This window comes from Lepisma saccharinum, chromosome 11 (assembly GCF_977018435.1).
Source record: "Lepisma saccharinum chromosome 11, izLepSacc3.1, whole genome shotgun sequence".
NCBI classification, from domain to species: domain Eukaryota; kingdom Metazoa; phylum Arthropoda; class Insecta; order Zygentoma; family Lepismatidae; genus Lepisma; species Lepisma saccharinum.
The window spans coordinates 57,120,406-57,138,448 of NC_139239.1; the positions used below are offsets into that span (position 1 = coordinate 57,120,406).

The 18,043-nt window shown below is 38.9% G+C and overlaps 1 protein-coding gene across 1 annotated transcript in view; it reads left to right on the top strand.

Annotated features, from left to right (window-relative positions):
* Window positions 1–17,700, top strand: part of LOC145994822 (lysosomal alpha-mannosidase-like) — an 82,175-nt gene extending 64,475 nt beyond the window's left edge. The window contains exons 15-17 of the mRNA XM_083131142.1: window positions 5,444–5,692; window positions 9,353–9,502; window positions 17,345–17,700. Of these exons, the coding sequence (XP_082987268.1) occupies window positions 5,444–5,692; window positions 9,353–9,502; window positions 17,345–17,590 (645 nt within the window). The 3' untranslated portion in view covers window positions 17,591–17,700. The remainder of the gene's footprint in view (window positions 1–5,443; window positions 5,693–9,352; window positions 9,503–17,344) is intronic.
* Window positions 17,701–18,043: the final 343 nt, after the last annotated feature.

Here is an 18,043-nt window from a genome sequence, read left to right on the forward strand (position 1 = left end):
TTTCGCGTGCATATGAGAGGGGATGTGTGTCAGACAGACTAGCTGCACATTTGGCGCCAAGTCTTCTGAGTGATATATATATATAAAACACTACCTCAAAAGGAGAAATTTAACATTGTTACAGACAGAAACAATTTCAGGCGACAGCGCTCACGAACGCTACAAACACTACAAGAACAACAATGTCCCCAGAACAAGAAAATTTTGTTGTTGTACTTCGATGGAAGGAAAGATTCTACTTTGGTGAACGAGACATGTGAAGAGACTGGAAAAACGTACCAACGGACTTGTCAAGAAGAGCATATTTCTCTCATCGAGGAACCTGGTTCCTTCTACCTTACCCATGTTATGTCCAAAACAGCCGACGCAGAAGGAGCAACTGCCGCTATTTAGAACTTTCTCTGCGAAGAAGGCATAGATTTGACGGAATTGTCGTGCATAGGATCCGACGGAGAGAGGAAGAACACGGGGAAGCACACCGGCATCATCTGGCGTTTAGAAGAATATATTCAGCGTCCTCTTCAATGGATTGTGTGTCAATTGCATTCTAATGAACTGCCCCTAAGACACATTTTTGAGAAAATTGACGGCAAGACATCCGGCCCGAAGGGATTTCATGGCGACGTAGGAAAGAGCTTGTCTACCTGCCAAGACCGGCCCATCGTCCAGTTCGAAAAAATTGAAGCAGTTTTTCCTGATATTGACGTTGATGTTCTCAGCACAGAACAGGCTTACCTCTATAAAATGTGCCAGGCTGCAAACAGTGGAGTGTGTCCAAATGATCTTGCGATGTGTCTTCCTGGGCCCATTCACCATGCTTGATGGCTGACTCTTGCAGGGTGCATCCTTCGACTGTATGTAGCAACGTCAAATACATCACCTGCTCTTAAGACATTGACAGAATTTGTCGTTAAAGTTTACGCTCCCATGTGGTTTTACATCAAATGCAATGGAACTATCAAGGACACGTCAAAAAACCTGTGGCTAACATTACAGAAAATGGAGTACTTACCAAACGATTTAAAGACTTTACTCTATGAACATCTTCAAAATCTTGCTTTCTGGGGCATTCAGAAAACATACTTGTTGGTATGTTGGCAGACAGTCACCCAAATGTGCGTCAAAACGCAGGGAAGAAGATCGTGGAAACAAGAAAAAGCCAAAGCCAACCAAACAACACCATTAGAAAATTTGCACCCCCAGTGATTAACTTTAATGCCAAAGATTACACAGATTTAGTGCACTGGGGAAAAGAAGAAATAACATCGCCTCCAGTAGCACACTTACTTACCAATGAAGACTTAGAAGAGATCGCAGCAGGAATAGATGATTCCCTAGGAAAACTGCAGACTTTTTTTGACCTGCAGTGCCATAGCCAGGCTGTGGAACGGTGCGTAAAAGATGTAACTGCTGCATCAATTGCTGTATGTGATTATGACTCCTGAGATGGCTATATTAGAGCTTGATTGGAGGACAGGAAAATATTACCAAAGTTTTATACCAAAGCGGACTTTAAAACCTAAATAGGCCAGTCTACCTGGGTGGGTGGGCAGGCAGCACTCGATTGCAGCCACCTCCTCATGGTGAGTGTTGGATAGTTGATTAGTCGATGAACTAAGAGCTGCAGTTTACTTCCTTTCCTATTACCTTATCGTTTTTGGTAAATTTAAGTCGGTAGGGTCGAGTAATTATAGCGGGTTATTGCCTACCCAACTTCCGTAACATTTCTGTATATTTGGCATTTTTTGATGAATTTTGGCAAACTAAGAAACCATTTTCCCTGATTCAAACACACTAAATCGTTAATATTAAGCAACATACAAGCAATATATGTAATTTTTGCCATTAAATCACTCCAGAAACATCGAGAAACCATCAGGAAAAATTGCAAATTTTTGACACTTTTTCATAAAAATTTAAAATTTTGACTAAAAAGCGCAACCTGAAGATATTATCCAATCAAGTTGGAATTTTATATGGGTTATAAGGACCATCAACCACAAACTTTAAGCACTAGCCACAGACCAATTTCGAAAAAAACTGTTTTTTGATCCACCCTACTGTCGAAACCTCAGTTTTTCAAGGCTGGCCTTGCACTCAACGCCGACCAGTATGTAAAGTTCTGTTTTGCCTAAAGTGAAGCAGTTTATCAATGAATACCATCGTGGGGACAATGTTGTTTTTTGGCCAGATTTAGCCAGCTGCCATTATGCTGCACAAAGTCTTGCGGCCATGGAGCACTTAGGTATCCCTTACATATCCAAAGAACAGAATCCCCCTAACGTTCCCCAACTGCGGCCCATTGAAGATTTCTGGGCAAATTTAAAGCGGATGGTGTATGCCAATAATTATCAACCACGAACCGTTGCAACCCTCATCCTACGGATCCTCAGATGCTCGCACGATGTTGATCCATCAACATTTGCTCCATCTATGCAGAAAGTGCCCCAAAATTGTCGCAAGGCCAGCAAACTCGGTGTGAATGTGTTTGTTCATTGATGTTCAGATACCACCCTTGTATACCAACCAGCACCCGAAATACATCTGCGAGTTTTTGCCCTTGACCACAGCGTTTTCTTTTTGTGCAAATTTTTTTCACCATATGTTAATAACACATTTATGTAGTAATCAGAGTATTAAGTTTATTTCTGTGTAAAGGAATCCATTTTTGCTTCTCAAATATTGACAGCAGAATTAATCAATTTTCCGTGATTTGCTTAACTCATAGGATAATTCAGACTTCTCGCTGGTAAATACCCTAAATTTTGTGTTGAAGAGTTTATTTCACATTTTTCAGTTCATTTCACATCATTTTGTGACAAAATATGCTTGAAAATGTACCTCACATCTTTCAAAAACATGAAAAATGAACATTACAGTTTATTTCACACTTCGAGTTTCCATGAAAAACTAAATATGCGTGCCTCTACATGTCATGAACATTGTGTGTCCAGAATGTCTGTATGAGCATGATGTTACTCCGAACAACTGAATGGCACCATGTTCGGCAAGAAGCTTTGCAGAGAAAGCTTCCACGATACCTGTGACAGCCACAGCAGTGAGCAGTTCAACCCTTCTTTGCTAGTGCTATGAAACCTTACAAAGCATTGTTTTGAGTGGTCAAGTCAGGGTTCCTTGGTGAAAGGGCAGCATTTGCTGCATCCGGTCTGTGCTCAGTCCACTTTTTTCGAAATAATTGATTAAGGCAATCTCATACACTGATAGCAAACTGTGCTTGGCACACCATAATCCTGCTATTATTCCGGTTACCACGAGCTGCAGATGGAGCCATCGTCAAAGCCTGTTTTTGTATAACTGGCCATGGCAAATAAGCCCATAAATGTGTTTAATTGTGATGCTGGCTCACTGATGATGTGTGGTGGATGAATCTCTAAATTCTGTTAGAAATGGGGATTGTCTTTAGCCCAAAAGATAGTGTTGCGATTTCTTTAAGTAAACTGCTTACTCATCTGCAAACATGACATTATTGTGATCATGTTCTGAACAGAGTCTTCATAGTATTGCTGAGCATCCAAATTAGCATCACTTAGTTTGTTAACACACAGCGGTTGCCAGGGTATAAACATCTTTGTGTTGACTTTTCATTGACTATTTACTCCACATGCCCGCATGTTGATGCATATTTCCATTCTTGTTGCTGGTCTTCCATTCTGTGGAAGATCGTTCACACTCCCTGTTTAAAATGCATCTTTCCCCATTGTAATATTATAATGTCATTCTTGGGAGTGGCAGAACACCAAACTGCTCCATAACACCCTTCATCATTTGAAGGACAGATTATATATATATATGGTACGGTGTTTCTTGTTCATCCACCAAACATTGTTTAACAGAATAATCACTTATGTCAACTGTAAAACTTAAATTTGTGGTTTTGCTGTAGTAATAAAGGGGGTGTCATGGGAAACTGACAGTTTTCAAATGGAGAATTCGAAGCAGAGAAAGGGGCTAGAGATGAAAGTAGAGTGGCATTGAACTCACTTGGCCATGCTTGGTATGGATCAGCGTGGCAGCAGTATATTCAATGTCAGTTGCAGTCATGGTTCCATGGACATTTGAGCATCGTTTGCATACAGTAGTATTGTGAAAAGTGGCGAATGGATCCACGATGCCCAATATTGAAACGGCACCGAAAGAGCCCCTATGTTTCAATAATTGACTGACTACTTTTTACAGAACTTTCACTTGTAAACACACGATTCTCTAATCCCCATGGTACCATGACTGCAACTGACATTGCATGGTGGAGTGAGTTCAATGCCACCCTACTTCCATCTCTACGCCCTCTCCCTGATTCGAATTCCCCATTTGAAAATGGTCTTTTTTTTCCTGTGATGCACCCTGTATCTCAAAGAATGTTAGGTTTTTTTTTTTAATTACTTGACTTAATGCCTGTTGCTCTTTTTGGAGCACAGGGCATCTGGTGAAACTTCTCCATCTGATCCTGTGGACAGCCATCTCCTTAATTTCATTCCGTATTTTTCCAATTTCCCATTGACTTTTTCCAGGTCTTCCTAGATCGGCCACAGCTTCGGTTTCCCTGAGCATGGGAGACCCTACCGGTAGGTATGCTACTGCCAGTATAGCCTAGCGAATCATCAGAGCATGCAGGCCCCACCACCAACTACAAGGTCATGCATCCACTAGGTGGGGTTAAGGTTTTTACATATTTGTAAATGGCACGAGAAATGTTTTAAAACTGATTTATTTTTTAACTAGAGGCAGTGCTTTCACATTTGTATTCTTAAAATATACTGTAAAGTAGGTTGAAGAGAATGGAAAGAGACAGGCTCCCATAGAAGAGTGGTTAACACAATGCATTTTGTTGCCAGGGGTCCTGGGTTTAAATCCCAGCCTGTTCATTGGTGTTCTTTGTGAGTGACCTTTCATCAGGTTCATCATATCTCCATGATTACCCAAAGGAGCAGCAAAGCAGTGCAAAATAATACAATTCAGTCAGAATGGAAAAAAGTTACGGGTTATGACAATAAACCAGGTGTTATGTTATATAAAAGATCATTCACAGGATTTGAAATTGGATTTGAGAGACAAGAAATTGATAAATTTTGTGATGATATATATTTTTCTGAATTACAATAAGATGAACAGTGTTAGAAATATACTCCTTAGAATATTTTATGACATAACACCTGGTTTATCATCATAGTCTGTCAATTTATTTGAAATTATCAGAAAAAATTAAATGTCTGGGAATATGTTTTTGTAAAATTAATTGTAACCTGAATTTGTATGTGATTTTTTTGTTATGTTTGTGAAAATAACTCATTTCTGCTCAAAATATTTTCTATTTTATATCAGATTAGTACAATATCAATTACTGTATTGGTCAATAATTTAAGTTTATACTTTATTTGTAAAAATACAATTTTTCATATTGTTGTATTATGCACTTTCTTCCAAGGTTCATCGAAGATTATTCCATGATGATGCATTTGGAGTTGGTGAAGCTTTGAATGAGACTGCTTTTGGCACTGGACTGGTTGTGCGTGGCCAGCATTATGTGGTTGTCGGACAGGACAAAGAAGGAAGCTCACCATCGCTGGCAGTGGAACAAAGGCTTCTGGCTGAAGAGAAGCTGATCTCTCCATGGATCTTCCTTTCCTCTACAAAACTCACATTTGAACAGTGGAAAAAGACATACAAGATGGAGGTGAGGGTTAGAAATAAGGTTTACAGTAACATGAACATTTTATGGTGAGGGCATCAAGATGGCAACAAACAGGTAAAAAGGAAGTAAATTCCTCCCACCCATTGGCCTGCTAAGAGGGAGGGTGTAAGCCCCACCCTTTCTTCATTACCCATTTTCTTTAAAAAAAAAATTGAAAGGGGTTCTAGGTCTAGTCCCAATTATTCTATTAGTCTGCTGATGCAGATGGTGACATTCTCATCCACCTTCTGCCAGCTAGGGACTTGCAGGAATGCCTTTCATTGTCACCTTCTTGACACTTGGCAAGAAGAGTGAGATGTGGTAATGGGGAACAAGCTTCATACTATTAAGCCAACCATGGGTAAAGGTCATTCCTTGTCCCATCCCTCTCGTTGAGAAGTCATTCTCACTCGACTGTGTATTGAACACAGCCATAAGATACACATGGGCACTTGCTCTAAGGGCTGGACCCTCCAATGTGTTGTGTTTGTAATGTCATTCTTGTTGAATATGCCGAATTTGCTTTCCTCAGGCAGTCTTTAATCTTCCCAAGTGTTTGGCATCCCTGTTGGGAGATGACAACAGAGTTTTATCGAATGTTTTTATGTTTAATATATTGTATTTGTCTTGTGCAGGTCTCTCTACAACCTTGCACTTTTAATGTTTCCAAAAAGCTTTTTACACCCTTTGTTTTAAAGTTTTAAGTAACTCACTTATGTCTTCTTATAAGAATTCTAGATAAGGGGATATTTTCCTGTATACGTTGAAGGGTGCAAAATGACCAAAAGTGCCGACGCACCAACAATTTTAATTCAATTAATCAATGAAGCAACCAAGCATAAAGTGGCCTTGAAACAAACTTTGACTTTGTGTTGATCCTAGCAAATAACACAGATGAACACTTGAACAGCACATTTAGTACACAAATATAGTGAAACCTACTGTACCATATTTGCAAAATATAAAGTGTTTGTTATACAAATTAATTTTCAATTATTCAGAGTAAAACTACCATATATCAAGGTGTCTACCAGTCATGAAAGTCAAGAAATCAAGAAATTTTACTTTACTTTTTCTGGCCCTTTGGCTAATTGCGAAGATGAGTCTAAGATGGATGAAGAGACAATCCCAAATGTATAGGGATTACATGAGATTTTATTGGCTGTTAGTCCAGACACCAGAGCCTCGCTGGTCTGCCAAATGCAGTCCAGGATGTTAATAGAGAAAGCAAGTCAATTCTTTTGTTAACTACAGCTTCACTTTTCATCTTAACTGGCTTTTTGATAGGCATTTTTCATTAAATAAATATTTATTTTCTTAATTTCCGACTTTACCTAAACAGGTGTCGTACAAATAAAGATTAAGAAAGAAAAAAGGTCATGGAAAAGTAAAAAAAAAATTGGTTTGTTATTTTGGTAGACACCCTGTGTATCCAAGTTCTGCAGACATAAATACACTTCTTATTACAAAACAACCTGCATATAAATATTTTGCCTGTTTAATTTTATATGATGTTAACTAGTATCTAGGGTGTTTGAAAAAAGGCACTTAAGTCTCACTGAATCAATAAAATAAAATATTATAAGTATAATTAGTGGCCGCTGTGGTTCAGTCGGTAACGTATCTGACTACCATGCTAAAGGTCCCGGGTTTGATCCCCCACCCTGACCCAGCATTGAATGACATGGGTACCTGGGGGGAAACCCTGGGGGGTAAAGGCAGTCAGGGGCATTACCCCCACACCCCCTATATGCCTTCATGGTGTGGTGCTAAGCACAGGGGAGCACTTTACCTTTTTTTTATTATAAGTATAATTTTATACTGGACATGTATATCATGTCTGTATTTGCTATTCAAAGAATAAACATAAATAATTGTCTGATGTGAAATTGCATTTTTTTTTTTCTTAAGTGCTTTTTCTCTGAACAGTCTAGTTGTCTTAAAAGAACATTTTCCGAAGGACCTCAATTGTGAATATCTCTTCCACATAGTACACCCTGCATTTCTGACAGTATAATTCTCTGTGGAGTTAGTGTTCTGATTATGAATAATGTTGATCAGATAAAAATTATTGAAAGACCATAATCATTGTTGCAATATCCAACAAGTGGCAAGCAATGCAAAACAAACTAAAATACTATATTCATGTTATGTTGATAATAAGACGTAAGTGAGTTACTAAATTATTTCCACGAAACTTACTTCTAAATGTTCTATTAATTTTGGTAGCTTCTGCCACCATCCACAAAGGAACTCGTTTGCTTCACAGCTGGGTTGACTTCCATTTCTAGTCTTTTCCTCACTTACCGCTAGGAGTGCTGGTGTAGCCAGTTCATCTGCTGCGTTTGATAGGTTTAAGTTGTTGCAATAGCGGGAGCCAAACATGATGTGCCTGACCACTGTCGATATTCAGATTGCGTGAAAAGATGTTGGTGTCAATCAGTGTTTGCGGTATATGCCTGACTGAAACTTTTTGGAACCTGTGTTTGATAAACTTCAGGTGCTTTGCTAATCTGGTAGGGGGTTGGGATTTTTTGCATCGCTGAAGTGCTGTTGTATACGTTCGTTGATGGATTTGCCAATGTAATGTGAGTTGCATTCACACTGGGTGTCATATACTCCTGGGTTGTCAAGTGGTGGATGGGAAAACCTCTTGTGTTTGTTTAGGGCACTGGCTATTTTGTTCACTGGTTTGTGTGCAAGTTTGATGTCATACTGTTTCAGGGTCTTGGCCAGGCGGTTGGATGTTGTCGCACTTGCATTTCATCTTTGCTACTCCATGTAGAAAGTTGATGCACTGAGTACCCATTCTGGAGTTATGTCTGTAACCATGGTAACTTCTTCCTTCAGATCCTCTTCACTTGTGCATTGAGAGAAAGCTCTTCGGTAAAAGTTAAGCCATACATTGACTTTATATTTGGTTGGATGGTTGGAGAGGAAGTGGATATATTGGTTTTCTGCAGACTGTGGTGGTGAATTTGTTGCCCCTTCTTTTGATAGTTAGGTCTAGAAAGTTGATTCTGCCTTAGTTAGTTTTCCAGTTCTATTGTGAATTTTATCCTGTGGTGAATGTTGCTAAGCTTTTTCATACGTTGATCTATTTCTTCATTCTTTTTGTAAACAACAATGGTGTCGTCTGCATATCTTATATACCAGAGTTCTGGTGAGTGAAGGAAATCCTTCTTGGCTAAGTGCATCACAATATTGGCTACGAGAGTGGACAGAGAATTGCCCATGGCTAATCCCTCTGTTTGTATTGAGACATTATTGGTAGCAAGCCATCTTTCAACAGAGGTGAGGGCTAGGTCAATCAGGATGGAGTTGTACATGTTGACTATTTCACTACTTGTGAGTTTGGCATGGTCGGATTGCACAATTGAGGTTATTAGTTATTTGGCATCTGTGCTGGTGCGGAATATGTATGTCAGTTTGTGGTTGTGTTTGGAGATTTTCTTTCTTAGCCAGTTTATGATGGTGGATGGTGGCAAAGGCTACCAAAATTAATAGAACATTAGATGTAAATTTCATGGAAATAATTTAGTAACTCACATCTTCTTAAAATACTATAAATTGTAAGATTAAGCTGGTTTCAAACTTGTAAAATTGTTCCAGCATAGGATTTTATATCATCATGGAAATGACAAATCAAAATTTATTTTTCAGTTTTCTGGGTTGAAGAAATCTCTCCCTCCAAATATCCACTTGTTGACACTGGAGCCATGGAGTGGAAAGAGTTTTATTCTACGCCTGGAGCATCAGCTGGAGAAAAGTGAAGATCCTAAGCTCTCTCAGCCAGTCACTGTCAGCCTAAAGGTAATTGCAATGTTGTGGTAAATGAAAGTATAAAAAAAATCTGGAGGGACTGGGTTTGATACCTGTAGGAGACATATGGTAGTTTTGATCAGCCTATCTGCATAAAGTGGACTCAATCACAATGGCCTCAACTAATTTCATTTTCTTGACAGTGATTGTATCTATGACACTAAACCAGCTCCTTTATTTTAGGTAGCACTTGTCGACACAAATTTTGATGATGTTATTGTGAAATATACATGCTATACATTAAAAATTAATATGTTCTACAACTCATTAACTCAGAAAGATTGTGCAATTCATGTATAAAAGTATCAAGTTAGTACATTGCTATACATGCACTGTTAAATAATTAAGCCTCTACTCTACCATGGATTTATATACCGATGAAGTGAGGAAGAAAATTAGTAATAGTGCAGAAATAAATAGAAAAAAAATAAAAAATTAGTGTGGAGGGTTACAGAAGGTGCACTGAAAATTCATTCTATATTCCATAGCTTGGATTCTACACTTCTAAGACAACGTGAAATCATGATGCAGCCGTTGGTTGAGCCATTGTTTTCACAGGTTTCCAAAGTGAAATAAGATAGGTGTGAATTGAACAGTAATTCTAGGTCTGGTTTCCAGCATTAGGATAAGGAAAGTTAACCTAGGAGAGAGAAGTAGTTCTGACTAGAAGTGGTGTTGTAAGAAAAAATAGATCAATTAATAGTACAGTGAAACCTTGATTTTACATTTTCCAGGGACCAAGCTGAAAAAACTTAAAATGCGACTGTTGGGACTGTCAAGATTGAACGTATAATGCATGAAAATGTGAAATAGGTGTTCCTCTGTATATTAAAATGAAGTACCCATTTTTCTGCAAAACTAGTTTTTGCAATCTATTAATTTTTAGTGACCATCCTCTTGGGAACTTGTATTGTTGCTTGGTCAGCATCTGCTGTTCCTTGGTGGCAGCTACTGCAGTAGAGTGATCTAGGTGTGGTGTGTCCTTGTTTTTTGTGCCAATCAGCTGGATGCTTGTTTGTGAGCTAAATGTTTGGTATTTACTTTCCTAATTTTGTGGTTGTATTTGGTTTTCTGCTACATCCTTTCGTTCGCAAGTCTGCATATTTGATGTGCCTTGCTCTCATACTCCACATCACATACACCTAAGTTATCAATGGAGGGGAGCAGAGGGAGTATAGTTTGTATTTGCCAAGTTTGTTGGCTAATTTGGCAGTTAGTTTGTGAGCCAAATTAATGTTGTAAGGACGGATGGCTTCGATTTGATGATAGGGTATAGCAAACCACTTTTTCTTGATGCTGTTGGATGTGGTAGTATACAGTCGACTCGCTTCTACACTCCTCGGATATAAGCTATAATATAAAATTGAAGGAAATCGGCCGAAAAGTATGTTTGTTGCATTCATTTTATTCGCACTCATTCCCTCATTCTACCGCTTGCAAGTGGGTCTGATCTAAAAATAGACACCACGACACCAGGCTTGTTTTGACATTGTGATTTCGCTTGCTCTTGGATATGCGAGAAGAGAAGATCGAATGTACTTGGATGTTATTTTAAATCGACAATGATTTCCTTCCTTGTCGTAAGAGCTGCTGACAACTCGCAGGGGGGAGCAGCCCAAAATAACTGTTGAACTTGCATTCTTTGCCAATGTACATAGCAGGTAAAGCTCTTTCATCGATGAATGCACGACCTTGGAAATATTCACCAATGCCTGATGAAAAATGCAAAATAAGATCGCAGGAATGTTCCAAATAAAAGATGCGTGGCATCTGGAAGTCTACCATCTTTCCAGCTCTAACCTAGAGTTCAGCAGATTCCCGTGAGTGCGCAGCTCTTGGCCTTGTAGCCGAAAACGTCCTGTAAACGCTTTCATTCAAATCATATTCTTTGTTCCCTGTAACACTTCATAAAAAAGTGAAACTGTTAGAGATAATCAAAGCCACATAGGCTAACTAATTAACCCACTTAATGCATTGTCATTCAGGTTTCCGCAAAAGTTTACTTTGATGTAACGTGCATCATAACTCCAGTTTCCCACTTCATATGTTTTCCTAACTGCCGATTTCATAATATTTTCCGAAAGTGTTTCATTGGCTGAGTGACTTCTCCCTCTTTTCATGCCAGCAAACTTGTAGGGGGGGGGGGATGCAGATTGTTTCAGCCAGGATTTTCTTGCTTGTGTGTGCACAAGGGCTGATTACAGGAGAGGGTGGAAGTGTGTCCCTCCTTCTTTCCTTTGAGGTCTAAAATGGAGCAACCAGTTCTGGATACATTCTTGAAGAAAAAAAAAAAAAAAAAAATTACCCTCCACCACTGGTGTGCAGGGCAATGTGATAATTGCAGAATTTAGGTATTTTTATTTCTAATGCTGTTGTATGGTAGAACATCAAGCAAGGATCATCTCTTTCTTCTTCACACTGGTGATAAAAGTTCCATCTTTGACAGTTGCGTAATCTTTGAAATGCCGAGAATTTTCTCTTAGACTACATGTTTCTCTAACTTTCACCCGGTCTCCTAGTTTTTACGCTGCAGCTGGTACCAGTGTTTCGTTTGCAGTCGCTTGCCTTGCCAATAACAGCAATGACTCATCCAGCGTGAAGGAAAAAGTCTTTGATTTGAAGATAACGAAATTTAATCTCCAGAAAGAAAAACAAGAGTTAAAACAACTTCATGTTCTGCGACTTCTGATAAGGAAAACTAAATTTTATTTTACATCCTGACACAAGAATAAACTTCTTGGAACACTCAGGAAATGCACACAATATAATCGCCGCTTTTCTTCAAAACCATTCACGTGGAGAGAAAAAAAATAAGAGTGCTCAGTAGAAATAGACATAAACTGATTAAAAAAAAATAAGAACATTATTCAAGGGCAAAACTTTTGGAAGAGCAGGTATTTGACATTGAGAATACCCCTAAATCCAACATTAAATAGTCTATTAACGGGAGTAAATAACTATCTCCATTTTGATATCTGAAAATGCGCAGGTTTCGTAAAGCTTGTTTTGAGTTCATTTTATGCCGATGGGCTAATCGGAACTAAATATACATAGTCCAGGAAATTTACACTTTGACCTGGGCAAAATTACTTCAGAAGGTTTTTAAACAGTTTCTAGCTCAGAAATCATTGCTGAATAACATATCCAAAATCGGACCACGGGAAAACCCCCAAAAACTGATTTCAAAATGGTGGACTGGCTGTTTCTACTAAAGTCAAAAATAAAGTAATTTATGCATTTTAGAGAGAGGTAATGCTTTTATTTACATTTAATAATACAAACTAAAACTATCTTTCAACAATATACCTTTTCTTATGCAATTTTGATATTAAAAGTTATTTATAAAGTTAGATATTGAGAAAATAACTTCAAATAAAATTATTTTAAGTTCTCTTAACTATAAAGTCAACTTCTAGGGATGGACAAAGTTTAATTAATCGTCATCATCACCTTAAACACTGGCTTACACATGGGGGGGGGAGGGCTACGGTTCTTCCCGAAATTTTGAGAAAAATCAAAACTTTTAAATGGAAACAGCAAAGAACTTTAGATTAACGAAAGTGCTAAATGCAAATCCCTCTTTAATTAATCCTAAGATTTCAACGTTGAGTGAAACTTCGAAATATATGAAATCAGTAGAACGTAAGTAATGCCCATTTTTACAATTCCAGCCCCCCCTCCCTCCTCCTCCCAAAAAATGAATCCTGTGTACACTACCATTCGCCACGAGCTGTCTGAGAGGACAATCTATTACGCTTGTATCCACATCATGAAGTATCATCAAGGTTCGACGTGCAGGTAAAGCAAACCATCTTACAGAGGAAATGTAGATTTAGTGGGTGTACAGCATATATAGCAGGAATTATTCTTTCATACCAACCCCACCTTTCTACCTCGATCGTCTCTTCTCTATACTTCCAGATTCTTACTTGAAACTGCGTGCGAAATTTAAGGTACTTTGTGACAAACACTAAGGTGCAACAAACTATGCAGCTGCAGCTATCTTTTCAATTAACATTAGAAGACCTAGTTCTTCTGTGGATTCAGACGACTCGCAGTCATACAACAGAAGCATTGCTTTTCTTCCAACGGTGTTCACAGGAATTGAAACAAAATTAATTTGCAGCTGAATGGAGTTCAGTTACCTTCATCAGTTTGTCAAATGCTGAGGATTTCCCAATGAGCACATTATGGATGTGGTTTCGAGTTTTTGTTTTAGGTCCGCTTTATTCACAGATACGCTAATCAGCAGAGTTAGGATTTTTAGGGGAAAATTTCATTGGGAAAAAGGAAGGGAAAAGGTGCTAAAATAAGACCCAAAAAGGGGCATAAAAGGTGCTGATTGGGGCAAAAAAAAAAGGTGCTGATAATTATACTACTTATTAAAACTTTCCCTCCTATTTTATTAGTCTAAGCTATTCACTCGAAGCTGTGTACACATCACACACATAGGTTGTGTTACAGTTATTCACCAGAGTCGGGGAAAAACACAAAGCTGTTGTACCTTACAACATTAAGCATTTCTAAATTTTTAAAAGTGAGTTTGTTTCTTTTCGGAGATAAAATGTCTTTATATAAGCTGAAGCCTCTCTCTACATCCACAGAAACAAGTGGGGCAAACTTAGTATTCACTCGGAAGGGTAACTCTGTGGAAGTGGCAAATTCCACAACATCCGGATTCTTGTCAAGACTGGCCTCAAGTTTGTCTCTGGCAAAACCATCTAACTGCCCCCTCACAGTAGTAAAGATATCCCATAATTTTTCCTTTTCGACGCCTTGTTCTTCTAAGCTTTTGATGGCTGTCGACAGGTACTTGTAGGAATGTACACAAAATAGTTCTTTTTGCAAATCATCTATCTTGTCTGGGAGGAGAAGTTGCTGTGCCTTGGAAATTGCACCTGCGCCGGTTGAATCCAGGGTAAGCACAAACTCCTTAATGTTTTCAAAATTTTCACACAGAAATGCAGCACACTCAATCCATGATCTCCAGCGAGTAATGATAGGGAAATGTGGCAGGGGCAGGCAGGTAGTTTCTCTGTAGGCAAGAATGCGACTCGGGGCCTTAAGGAGTATTTTCTTCAGATCGGATATGAACTCATTTACAATGTTGTATTCGTTCCTAATAGGTTCAGAAACCCTGTGAAGGGCATGAGCCAAAAAGGTTACATGCTTTAACTTAGGGAACAGCGGCTTTAATTGGTTAAATGCCGAAAGCATGTAGGGAGCCTGGTCAGTAACTACAACTACTACTTTTTCGAACTGAATTCCACCGGGCCACAGTTTTTTACAGAAATCCATAAATGACTGCATCACTGTACTGGCATTGGTTTTCTGCAACTCATACATGTTTAGTAACATGGGCTTAACTTCCTCACCTGTCAGAGGAAAAACCAAAATGTTCAAAACATATCATTGCATTGAGTCTGTCACCTCATCCAGAATGACACCTATATTGCAATCTGGCACTTTCACCTTAATTTTACGAACAGTTTCTTCATACACAGGTTCAATATAGTTTTTATTAATGAACTCTCATCAGGCACTGACAACCGTGTGTACTTTTCAAGGAACCCCTTCAAGGCCGGATGGTTCACCTTGTTGAGTGGAATCCCCGCCTGTGTAAAAGATGCACACAAGTCAACATTAAATTCCTTTAAATTTTGGTTCTTGGAATAACACTGCTCAAATGCATTGCGTAAGAGAGGCTCCCGAGATTTACTTCCTTGCAGATTCTTGTTCTTTTGATGCTTAGAGCTGGAAATATGTTGCTGGATGCGATCTCTCTGGTGTTTTTCATCTAATGTAATTCCCGTGTCACAAACCGTGCATCGAATAACAGTTCCATCACTTTCTATGAACTCGTGCTTAAATTCTTGAGCCAGACTGAGAAATCAGGATCTGGGCACTTTCGGCATGGTAAAGTACATTCACCAACAGGATCTAAGAGAGTGAAAAAGCAGGTAAGGAACTTAAACAATATCTGTCCACTGCGCACACATGAAACGTGAAACCCACCACTTCAGAAACACATTGTTGCTTCACTGCTTCCAAGACCAAACTGAGTTTTTTTCTTCCATCTATCTTAAAAAATATAACGGTGATTTGGTGCATATCATTAGCGGTCTTTCCATTGTTGATTTCAAATAGGCAACAATCAAGCAGAGTTTAAATACATTCAATTTCAGTTAACAATGTGAAAACATCTTAAAGAGAAAAGTGTCGCGAAAAAAGAAAAGAAAAAATCAATGATTTGCTGAGGAAATATATTTAACAACACCAGTAAAAGGACACATAAAGGGGAGGAAAAGCGATTAAGAACACGAGAAAGGGGGGAAAATAGATAAATGTCCCAGAAAAGGGAGGGAAGAGGAAAGGTTATCAAAAAAGGGGAAAAAAGGTGCTGGAAAATTAGCTCCATTCTCACGTTGAGGCAACATTTCACACACTGAGTCCTTCCAAAGAGGTCTCACTTTAACTACGAAAAAAAGGTGCGCACCTAAAAATCCTAACTCTGCTAATCAGTACATGCACTACATGTCTCCACCAGCCATCGAACCCTCCAGTCACTAAATACAGGCGACTGACGTTATCAATACAGCATCGGGTAGGCCAGAAAAATTCTGGGAGTGTTATTAGAGGCAATGAAAACATACAGAAAGAGGAGCAGCTTGCAGATGTCACGACTTATCAATGATTGAATTCCAAGGATATTGTACACAGTATTGGGAGTATGTCACTGCATTAGTAGGACTTGAAACCATTGTCCTTGACATGGTAAAGAAGCAATTCGGCCTCTTCCTTCAATTACTGTTGGACAAATACTTGCATTTTGTAATGAGACTGCAGCACGAACGATGTCCACATGAGCATCCTCACCTGTGTTGTACACACCACACTGGTGTGTCCACATCATCTCACCAATAAGGGAAATAATTTCTTGGTTGTTTTCTTCATTAGCTTAGCTAGGGAGTGTTCTTTCTTGCCGGCACTGGAATTATCATTCCTACTAGTCTTTATGCAGAATCTCCTGAGGATGAAGCCCTTGTCAGAGGTTTTTGATGACCAGCACTACCTACAAATATGTGGCACAGTTATGGACACCAAAATAGACCCCTCCTATGCAAACATGTTTACGGGCAGCCTGGAACAAGAGTTCCTAGACTCCCCAACAACTAAAACCATTCTCTGTCTGAGATTCATTGACGACATTTTCCTCCTCTGGACACATGACAAACTCTCCCTCACGACCTTCCTCAAATTCACCTGGTCCCACTCCAAAGACCAAGTGACCTTCCTAGATGTGGATATTCACATCCTGAGAGACCACTTTGAAACATCCACACATATCAAACTGACCAACCACCTCCAATATCTCCACTACTCCAGCTCTCACCCCTACCACACCAAAAAAAAGCCATCCCATTCTCCCTAGCTCTCTGAGGGCAACGCCTCAACTCATCCATCTCATCCTGCCAAAACTACAACCTACCCCGGCACCAAGCCCTAATCAACCATAGCTACCCATCCATCCTCATCAACAAACAAATCACCAGAGCCACTTCCCACACCAGCACCAAACAATCCAATACCACTCTCACCTTAAGAAAATCAAACATACCCTCCTCCACAGTGATCCTGACACCAGGGATACTGCAATGTACTTACACCTTCTTAAATAGTCTGATCCTGTTCTTAATGATCATCTGGCTTGCCCATGAAATATTGATTTAATATTTAATTTGTGGTAAGTGTTAACTATCTCATATGTAAGATACACAAAAATCCTTGAGTTTTGTATCCAGCTTTAGTGTTCTTTCTCTCGTTTCTCTCCAGGATTTGTTCTTACCATTTTCTATCACTTCGGCTGAAGAAACTACCCTTGGAGCTAACCAGTGGCTGGCAGAGAGCACAAGGCTGAAGTGGGAACCAGAATCAAATCAAATCGATGGATTTATGGATCAAATTACAGAAGAGAAGGAAGAAATTTGTCCTTTGGATGACAACTTGTCAGTGACTTTGAACCCAATGCAAATACGAACATTCATAATATCTACCAGCCAAAATATATTTGAGCGCTAATTGTTTTTCTATCAGGTACTTGAAAGTTAATTTGCAGTAATTTTCCAAAGCTGCCAAATAATGCATTTATGTAGAAAAAAACTATTTACAATAAAATTATTACTAGGGAAGTTGTTTTTTCTGCATACATTATTTATCTATTGTGTAAAGAACAGGTAGCAAAAAGTGTAAGAAGAGGACAAGATTGGAACAGTGGAGATTAACGGAAATGGGCAATACAAAGACTATGGAAAGGATTGACTTTTGTGCCAACTTGGCCAAGAGTAAGTACTCGCTTCTCAATGAAACAGTTTCTTTGTGTGTTCTATTAATGAAATTGATCAAAGTAGGCGCATGCTGTATGCTACTTTTGTAATGCTATTTTTATCAGGCTAAACTTTGGCAAGATATAAATAGAATTAGTGTAATTTCGTACATACCTGTATACTGTCAATTTTTTTTTATGTTACATAT